The following is a 10,505-nucleotide window of genomic DNA, read 5'->3' on the forward strand; positions in this document are numbered from 1 at the left end:
GAGACAGGTTGTATGTAATTTCTAAATGAAAACGAGGGCCATTTTTTGCTGGAATAATTCTTTAATATAGTGCAATATGGCCTGGCATTTGCATTTCTTGATTTTTAAGAAAAGAGTGATAAATGATCGAGGAACATGGACAAAGGTGAGGTCGTCGATATCTAATTATTTTGCGAAGCCTTTCGAGTGGAAAATAAATTAATAAGGCGCACGATTGCAGCAACTGATTACGGAACGATTGAGACACCGAAAAAGTTGAGAAATCTCGATGGAAAAATTTAATTGTCTTCCACGTATCTAATCGATCGATCGCTAATGATGGATAATACCTTTGCCCGGAATGATACTTCGGGAGTTTAGTATTCGCGTGTCCGTTATTCCGGCAACAATGACGGGCCTTCCATTATTTCTTCTCGTGACGCTTTGTCTCGCTTCTGGGACACTCGGTAAGCACAATTTTATAGCAACGACTCCGATGAATCGGTAATTTTTATGTTCCAAAATCACCATATAGAAATTTTCTGCTGATTTTCAGATTCATAATTATTAGAATCTAAACGATAGTAGATCAATTAAATTTATGTATTAGGTCGTCCCATAAGTTCGTGCCGTTCGATATTATGAAATTGATGAGGATAGTAATCTAATAAAAAGCAAAGAAAATTTGTCAGTTGAGGTGATTTCTAAAATTTCAAACATAGTAACAACAACAATTCATAGAAATTTGAAACGAATAGATATTGTGTCGAAGTTTGGAAATTCACGCTAGCTTATGGAACAAAATTTTCTTAATCGTGGTATCGTCTGTTGGCGTATAATAAAACTGAATCTTATAAGATATAAAATCTAACAATCTCCAGGCTTATTGGTGGATAAACAATTTGAATATGTCAACGTTTTAATGAAAAGCGTTAAACTAAATTTGAATGAAATATCCAGCAAGTTTTGGAACGACGATACAATGGCTTTGCCAAAAGAAGGGGAAGGAGTTGTTGAACGAGAAGAGGTTTACTATTTTTCATAAAATTACGTCATATGTTTAAAATATTACTTCAAGTTGCGGTGGAAAACTAGGCACGAACATATGGGACGACCTAATATAGATTCCCTCTGACTATTCTGTTACGAAAGGTGGTTGTAATCGTTGAAGTCGAGGCTGCATTTTAACCGGAAACGGTGTGCTAATTGAACGCCTATGTTTCTGTACAGCAAAGAAAGGATTTGGTCCTGGGGAGCAAGAATGGGGATACGTGGAAGTACGGCCAAATGCAAACATGTTCTGGTGGCTTTACTACACCACCGCGAACGTTACCTCGTATTATGAGAAGCCACTGGTCATCTGGCTGCAAGGCGGACCGGGTGCATCCTCCACTGCATTCGGAAACTTCGAGGAACTTGGGCCCCTCGATGTCAACTTGAAATCGAGAAATTACACCTGGGTACGAAACACTGTTCACGATCTATCTCCAATGGACGTTCGATAAAATTTTTCTGTATCAGCTCTCGACCTGATTGCACACTTGCTTTATCACAATTTTTTTTAACGAATCTTGATATCGTTTCTGACAAAACAGAATTCAAAACAGTAAACTCAATGCTCCATTTTATATTGTAAAAATGTCCACACTGGACTGTTTGCTTGATTTACACAAGATTTTTAATTTTAACAGCATCAACTCTTATAATTTAACATAATTTTTTAACGAACCTCGATATCATTTCTGATTTAAAACGTAAACTCAATGCGCCATTTTATATTGTAAAAATGTCCACACTGGACTGTTTGCTTGATTTTACAAGGTTTTTAATTTTAACAGCATCAACTCTCACAATTTAACATAATTTTTTAACGAAACTCGATATCATTTCTGATTTAAAACGTAAACTCAATGCGCCATTTTATATTGTAAAAATGTCCACACTGGACTGTCTGCTTGATTTTACATAAGATTTTTAATTTTAACAGATTGAGTATTGGGAAAGGAATATCAACTCTTATAATTTAACATAATTCTTTTTAACGAATCTTGATATCATTTCTGACAAAACAGAATTCGAAACAGTAAACTGAATGCGCCATTTTATATTGTAAAAATGTCCACACTGGACTGTCCACTTGATTTTACAAAATTTTTAATTTTAACACTTTACCGACCGGTAGCGGTTGATTAATCGGCTATCGGTCGGTAAGCGTTGGCCGGTAAAACAGTTGATTGATAGGCTCTCAGCCGGTAAGCGTTGATCGGTAAAACAGTCGATTAATAGGCTATCGGTCGGTAAAGTGTTAACAGCATGAATATTGAAAGGGAAATATCAACTCTCACAATTTAACATAATTTTTTAACGAATCTTGATATCGTTTCTGACAAAACAGAATTCAAAACAGTAAACTCAATGCGCCATTTTATATTGTAAAAATGTCCTCACTGGACTGCTTGATTTTACATAAGATTTTTAATTTTAACAGATTGAGTATTGGGAAAGGAATATCAACTCTTATAATTTAACATAATTCTTTTTAACGAATCTTGATATCATTTCTGACAAAACAGAATTCAAAACAGTAAACTCAATGCTCCATTTTATATTGTAAAAATGTCCACACTGGACTGCTTGATTTTACAAGGTTTTTAATTTTAACAGATTGAGTATTGGGAGAGAAATATCAACTCTTACAATTTATCATAATTTTTCAACGACTCTTGATATTATTTCTGATGATCTTACGAATTGTCACAGGTGAAGGATTACAATGTCCTCTTCATCGACAACCCAATCGGAGCAGGTTTCAGCTACGCAAACGTAGATTCTGGTTACGCGAAAACGAACGAACAGATCGCTGCCGATCTTCTACAATGCATGAAAGGCTTCCTAAGCGTGTTACCTAAATTCTCCCACGTCCCCGTGTACATCACTACCGAGTCCTATGGAGGAAAAATGGGCGCCGAATTTGCTCTTGTTTGGTACCAGGTAGGACGCTCAATATTCACAACTATCTACTAATATATAGTAATATTATAGTCATCTACTCCCACTTGTACTCATACACTATAAAGATCATTCGCTATAAATAAAAAAAAAAACTACCCCTATGGAATTATTTCTCCATTTATATTTTCATTTTCAGCAAATGGTGATTTTATTACATCTCTGTTATCTTCCTATTTGTGAAGTAATTCTTTTTATATATCAATGGGCTAGTAATAGTAATAGTAATAGAAATATAATATAAAACAGTACACAAATTTTCGACAAGTTTTATCCTTGATTTATTCGTACATAAACTGAACATTACAGAAATTTATATATTAATGAGCTAGTAATATTCCCATTACACAAATTTTTAACAAGTTTGATCCTTAATTTATTTATACACAAACTCTTAAATAACTCGATACACGAAAAGCTGAATATTATAAAAACGAGTTTCCCTTTTAATTGGGCTAGTAATAGTAACAGAAATATAATATAAAATAGTACACGAATTTTCGACAAGTTTTATCCTTAATTTATTTATACACAAGCTCTTAAATAATTCGATTACCCAGACCTAACCCAGACCTAACCCAGACCTAACCCAGACCTAATCCAGACCTAACCCAGACCTAACCCAGACCTAACTCAGACCTAACCCAGACCTAACCCAGAACATTACACAAACAAGTTTCCCTTCTAATGACCTAGTAATAATAACAGAAATATAATACAAAACAGTACACAAATTTTCGACAAGTTTCATCCTTAATTAATTCGTACACAGACTGAACAATACAGAAATTTATATATTAATGAGCTAGTAATATTCCCATTACACAAATTTTTAACAAGTTTTATCCTTAATTTATTCGTACACAAGCTCTTAAATGATTCAATACGCGAAAAATTGAATACAAACAAGTTACCCTTTCACTAACAGTGAAATTACAATGCATAGGTACAAATAACTTAATTTAACTAAATATTGAAAACTATCCAAATGTCTTATCGACGGTGAAACGTTTCATTTGTAATTCAGGCGGAAAAGGCTGGTACCATCAAAAGCAACTTGAAGGGCGTCGTTCTGGGCGACGCGTGGATCTCCCCCATCGACTCCGTGATGACTTGGGCACCCTTTCTGCTAGCCACGGTACGACTTCACGGATTCCAGGCCCCCTATTTTTATTTTTACCCCGGAAACCGCCGCTGTACCGAGAATCGGTTCGTTTCAGGGCATGGTCGACACCGCCGGGTACAACAAGATCGACAAATCGGCGCAGTTGACGAAGAGAGCCGTGGATGCCGGAAACTGGACCAGCGCGACGATGATATGGAGCCAGACAGAGAGCGTGATCTACGACGTCACGGGCAGCATCGATTTCTACAATATATTGACGAAAATGAGACGCTCTCGGGCTCGCTACTCCCCCATCGACCAGCTTTTGTTGAAACATACATTGAACGAAGGTGAGACCACCGACCACCGATCACCGATCGAGGTTTCTTTTTTTTAACATTCGTTTAACAATTCTAGGCAATGCAATGAGCGACGATGCTGATCTTGATCGATTGATGAACGGTCCGGTGAAAGAGGCCCTGAAATTACCGGTGAACAATGGCCGCAACTCCAACACCGTGTTCAACAAGTTGATGGGAGACTTCATGAAGCCTGTTGTCAACAAAGGTACTCGATAAGATTCTCCAACATCTACCAAACACTGATACTTGATAAGTAAAATACATATAAAGCACTTCTTTTGCTATGTGTGTACCAAATATTAGGTATACCAACCGACTAATTAAAAATGTTTCTTATCTAGTGGAGAAGCTGCTGAATGAAACCGACCTGAAAGTGATGGTGCTCACTGGCCACTTGGATCTCATCGTTGACACCCCAGGTAACGTAGAAAGCCTACGAGAGCAAATCTGAGACAGACAATTGCGTCTAAAAAAAGTTTTTCTATCAGCCATGATTGATTCCATATGTGCGACATTTTTTACGTCTTCTATGAGCAGCAAATCGTCGACGTTCGGATGAACAATCGTGTCTTACAAAAACAATTTTATCCTACTTTCCCCTACTTGCCATTTTCTATTTACGTTCCAGGGACTCTCCAATGGGTCGAGAGGATGAAGTGGAAGGACGCTGATGCTTGGATGAAGGCTCCCAGGGTTCCGTTGGTCGTTGGAAGCATGATCGAGGGCTACGTGAAGTCTTATCGCAAATTCTCCATGTACTGGGCCCAGAGAGCTGGGCACATGGTAAAAAAAAACGATCTCCAGCAGTCAAAACTAAGGAATACTTCTTTTTTAAAACCGTTAGAGACAAAGGGAGACTCGACAAATGCTTTTACGATTACCAACGAGCTTTCATCTTCGTTTATTATTTAGAACTCGAAAGCAAACAGTTTCTAAAGTCTCATCTCGTCGCCACGGTCACCATTCTTTTTTTGTACTTTTTCCAGGTCCCCAAGGACAATCCTGCAGGGATGGCGCAGCTCCTGAAGACCTTGACGAGTCAGTAATAAAAATGTTTAAAAAAGACCAGGGATCGAAATTATGTATCTGCGAGCGGCTTCAACAGCGCGTTGTAACCGAATAAATTAAAATTCTCCACGCTTTTCGCTGATTTCGCTTGCTGTTCGACATTTGCATGAGACAAGAGTGCAAAGGATTCTCTAATCTTCCCATTTTGCAAAGACTTTCTCCTTAATCTCGTCGCGGTCCCCGGCCGCCATATTGAAATTGTGCGCAATCATTCCCTCGACGACGGTGGAACAATTTCGCTGCTATTTTAGAAAGTTTAAAGCGAACGGGGTTCGAAAAATAAATCGCAAAACTCGTTTGAAGCATCGGCCAAGTCCGAGTCCGCCATTTTGTGGATTCGGTTTAAGTCCCTCCGTCGATAACAAGATTCGACCTTTCCCGGAATCGGTTGATCGTTTCGGCGGCCGATCGGTCCAGTTCGACGCCGTACTCCTCGTTGTGTTCCGAGAACTAGTCAATTTTACGAGGTCGAGCGGTTTATTTTGCGCGATCTAACCGACCCAGGGACTTGGCCGCGGCGGTCTGCGAGCGCTGTGAATTTTCCCACACTCGTAAAACGTCGCAGAAGCAACAATCCGAGACCCGGGGCCCGCAGACGCCCGGGCGATTTTGTCAATAAGGAGCGATTGTTTAGATTCGGCCGGATACGAGGCAGTAAAAACGAAACGATCCGCAAACAAGACCGCCTGCGTTCGCGAGGCGTTTCGACGGCGAAGAGGTAAAGGCTTCTGCGGTTCCCCGTGCTCGTAAATAAAACACGAAAAAACTTTATTTCACGCGCGACAAGACGATCTTGAAACGTATCTGGTCGTCCCTCAAACTAGCTGCAAACTTTACGTAAAATCATTACCTCAAAATTTCTAGTAACTTTTTTACCGACACTTTACCGACCGGTGTAGGTAGTTACCGACCGCGTAGCCTATCAATCGGTTGTCGCGAGAATAAAAAAAGCGTTACTAGATTTAATTAGGCCTGCAATAACAGAAAGCAACGCAGTAAACACTTTCACAAAGTTTGCTTTAACGTTTCTATAAATATAAGAACCGTTACCGGTACTTTCCATTAACACTCTCGTAAACACAATGTTCGATTACCGGCAATTTTAATCCGCATGAAATTAAAAAAAAAGAAACGCGAAGACGTATGCTCGCGGTGTGCAGTTGAAACACGAGTAACTTTCCTTCGCAGGAAAATTATTTTTACCATCTGTACCGTCTTACGTAAATGTTGTTCTTAGTTATACCGGCCCCGAATGATTTAGGGAATGCAAAACAGGAGAGCGGGATTAACGCGTTTAAGTCAATTCCGGTTGTTTTTTATGCACATTCCGTGGATGTTCCGACGCGACCCGAAGTACCATCGTGGAAATACGCGGATGGTGGCTAATCCGTCGGTTCCTTCCGCTGTCGGATCCGCGGTGATTTGTTTCTTAGTATTTCAAGATGAAACCGAACCCCGAAGGACAAGACCAGAAACGGTGCGCAAACAAATAGCCACGTTTCTTCGCGCGATCTCTTCATCTTTCCCCCGTTCCGATCGCGCGCCTTCAAACGCTTGGCACCGTCTTTGAAAACCGACGACAAACCACGAACCGTTCGTAACCCCTTGGGCTTGGTAACTTGACGAACCTTTCAACGGCACGCATGAAACCTAAACATTGTTAATCGACCAAACGAATATTTTCCAGCTCTTTCGAGTTTTCAAATCGACGATACAATCAAAAGCTACATAATCTTCTTTTTTTATTCGTGACACGGTATAGGAGAAACGTCGAAGCTGCCACGGAACTTACACGAACACGGACAAACGTAACAAACATCGGGCAACGTATTGATCTTGATGTGTGTTTATTTAACGTGAGATCGCGATTACGCGGCGTTCAGTACCGTGAAATTATTAAACAGAATATAGACATTTTTACTTTGAATCGTGTAAACAAAAACGAGAAAGAAACGAACGCACGGGCTCGACGATATTTTCTTTCGACCGGTCTAGCAAAACCGAACGTCAGAAATAGTCTTTCATCTTCGACACTGATGCAATCGGTCCTGTTTCCAAACACCCCGTACACGAACAGAGAGACCATCGCCAAAAATATTACACGGCGAGGGTTGCGATCCATAATCGACGCCATTGTGCCGGCAATCGCGATATAAACAAACTCTGCGCTCGGATAACCTCGAAATCTCAATCGATTTTTAACGCGTTTACTGTCAGACCAACAATCGAATTGTGAACTGTGTAACTTCAAATCCTATTCAAATTTAATTTAACGTTTCTACTCGAGTATTGTTTCGATTCCATGGCTGACGTGACAGTCAAAACGTTATGGCGACAACCGACACCACGATGCAGATTTAGGTTCCAAAGAATCAATTTTTCGCGGGAATATAAAACGGGACAGGTGCAGACAGGTTAATAACACAAACTTTTATTTTCTCATAGGATTTATTAAACGATTTATCCGCCGCAGGAATACACGTATTGGCTTGGAACACCTTCTCGATTTTCTTTCTTAACGAACATGTACGATCGTATCCGATTTTTCCCGATCGTTCTACCGCCAACTACGCGAGACAAAAGATGATTGCACGTAACATTCGTGGCGCGCTGCTTGAACATAACAAATTGCAAATTACTCTCAACAAAGATCTACGGAGTGTCCAAAAACAAACCATACAAAGGGTATAGCCGGATAAGATGGTAAAAAGTGCCCTTGAGCCAAACTGATCAGTGAGCATATCAGTTAATAGACCATTCAAAGAAAACCATTTCTGTCAAATATCAACCCCGTACCCGTACCGAGAGGGTAGTTACAGGGCGTAACGCAATTTTCAGTTTAAGCTGTATATCTTTCGTTGTATCGTATCAAAGATTTTGAAAAAAATTGGGGGTATTTTGCTCCACGGCGTACGTGTTTGTGAATTTTTTCAGAATTTTTCACCGCAAGATGGATTTTTAAAAAATTCGAAAAGTATAAAAATATTTTTTTTTAATAGAAATTATTAAATTACCGCGTTTATATTTTTACAGCGTTAGTGTCTTGTTATGATTATTAATCTATAATTTTTTCAGATTTTTAGAAATGGGGGAACGATGTTGGAAAAATCAAAAACCGACATTTGTAATATATTCGGGTAATTGATATTTTTAATTCATCGAATGATCATTATATACATGCTCAAAACAGTTTTACATGTATGAATTAAGAGAATTGCAGCTATTGTTTTATTAGAATTTCTCATTAGAATTTCTCAGAATATGACTCATAAAATATTAAGTATTCATTAATGTCATTCATTGATGTCTTATTCGACATTCCTAAGGTTTTAAGTTTTATATTATTTCATACATGTAAAACTGTTTTGAGCATGTATATAATGATCATTCGATGAAGTAAAAATATCCATTACCCGAATATATTACTCCTCTGCGAACGAAAACTTAGGAAATATCGATTTGTAATTATTTTGTATGCGATACACCTCCGCAAAAAATCTCAAAAAATTATATATTTATAACAGTAACAAGCTATTAAAATTGTAACAATACGAGCATGGTCACAACAAGAATTAAGGTAAAAATACAAGCAATTGTCGGTTTTTGATTTTTCCAACATCGCTCCCCCATTTCTAAAAATCTGACAAAATTATAGATTAATAATCATAACAAGACACTAACGCTGTAAAAATATAAAAAAAATATTTTTATACTTTTCGAATTTTTTAAAAATCCATTTTGCGGTGAAAAATTCTGAAAAAATTCACAAACACGTACGCCGTAGAGGAAAATACCCCCAATTTTTTTCAAAATCTTTGATACGATACAACAAAAGATATACAGCTTAAGGGGCCATTCTACCTTGTAGGCATGAAAAATACGTGTTTCTTTGTGATTTTTTTTTACGGGTTATTAAAGAGCGATTAATTCCGGATTATGTAGATACATTTATTATATATTTAGCTATATTTACGAATTTTTGCAACGCATAATATCTATTGATTACGCTGTTTTTGTTGATCATCAAACAACAGTTTTTACGAACGGCACCCGACTGCGTACGTGATATCTTGCGAACAAGTTAATCGAAATCCTCAAAACCAACGATATTCTTAATATAGATGAGTGTGGTTATAGCATGAACTAGGATCTTTTCAAAAAAACAAAAAATGGCAAAATGGCAGCTATTTTACGAAAAAATACTGAATATTTTCATATATTTGGTTGCTTTTTTGTTAATAAAAGAAAAAGTATTGCATATATCGCAATTATCCTGGTTCATGCTATAGGGAGACCAGTTCTGAAGATACTGTATAAATTTGATGTTGATATCTTGAATAGTTTTTTAGTTATCACGCACGCAGTGCCGAAAAATGTAGTTCCGAGAAAAACAGCTTTAAAGTTTCACGTCCAATTGTTATACCTGCGCGTGGTACATTTCAGCAGGCTATAACTTCGTTAGTTTCCCGAATTTCAATTTAATATTTGGTAGACATATTTTCGAGACTACATACTAAAGGAAAATGCAAAAAAAAAAAAATATCGATTTTTTTAATCCCACAAGGTAGAAAGGCCCCTTAAAGTGAAAATTGCGTTACGCCCTGTAACTACCCTCTCGGTAAGGGTACGGGGTGGATATTTGACACAAATGGTTTTCTTTGAATGGTCTATTAACTGATATGTTCACTGATCAGTTTGGCTCAAGGGCACTTTTGACCATCTTATCCGGCTATACCCTTTTTAAACAACCAGACAAGAAAAAGTGTCGGATTTCGCAGCGGTGAAGTTGATCGCGTTACCACGAACGAGGGATGGTTGGCCCGATATTTTTCCAAAGTCAAAGTCGCCGAGGATAAGGGGGGCTAGGGGATGACGAGCGTTCCGAAGAGCAAGACAAGAGCGGTTCCGAGAAGCCGGTACGGTTTCGTTATAATTACCGCGGCTTTGTTTACGTATCGGCTCGTTTACTGCCGGCGTGGGTG

General features: G+C 38.4%; 1 protein-coding gene across 1 annotated transcript; it reads left to right on the forward strand.

The window, feature by feature from the left end:
• The first annotated feature begins 358 nt into the window (after window positions 1-358).
• Window positions 359-5,745, forward strand: LOC122395099 (retinoid-inducible serine carboxypeptidase-like). Its single transcript, XM_043392428.1, has 9 exons — window positions 359-446; window positions 1,210-1,439; window positions 2,740-2,970; window positions 4,016-4,126; window positions 4,209-4,443; window positions 4,511-4,660; window positions 4,797-4,874; window positions 5,084-5,238; window positions 5,442-5,745. Exons 1-9 carry the CDS (start codon window positions 389-391, stop codon window positions 5,499-5,501), a joined length of 1,308 nt encoding a protein of 435 aa, XP_043248363.1. The 5' UTR covers window positions 359-388; the 3' UTR covers window positions 5,502-5,745.
• Window positions 5,746-10,505: the final 4,760 nt, after the last annotated feature.

Source organism: Colletes gigas, unplaced genomic scaffold (assembly GCF_013123115.1).
Source record: "Colletes gigas isolate AHSC1104 unplaced genomic scaffold, ASM1312311v1 Colletes_gigas_Sc00005, whole genome shotgun sequence".
Lineage (NCBI taxonomy): Eukaryota > Metazoa > Arthropoda > Insecta > Hymenoptera > Colletidae > Colletes > Colletes gigas.

What these genes read in the sequence shown, in the direction of transcription:
- LOC122395099 (XM_043392428.1), top strand. Translation starts at nt 389, where the DNA reads ATGACGGGCCTTCCATTATTTCTTCTCGTGACGCTTTGTCTCGCTTCT. An exon ending in GAAGCCTGTTGTCAACAAAG is followed by an intron (nt 4,661 to 4,796) that starts GTACTCGATAAG and finishes TTTCTTATCTAG; the next exon opens with TGGAGAAGCTGCTGAATGAA. An exon ending in CCCAGAGAGCTGGGCACATG is followed by an intron (nt 5,239 to 5,441) that starts GTAAAAAAAAAC and finishes TACTTTTTCCAG; the next exon opens with GTCCCCAAGGACAATCCTGC.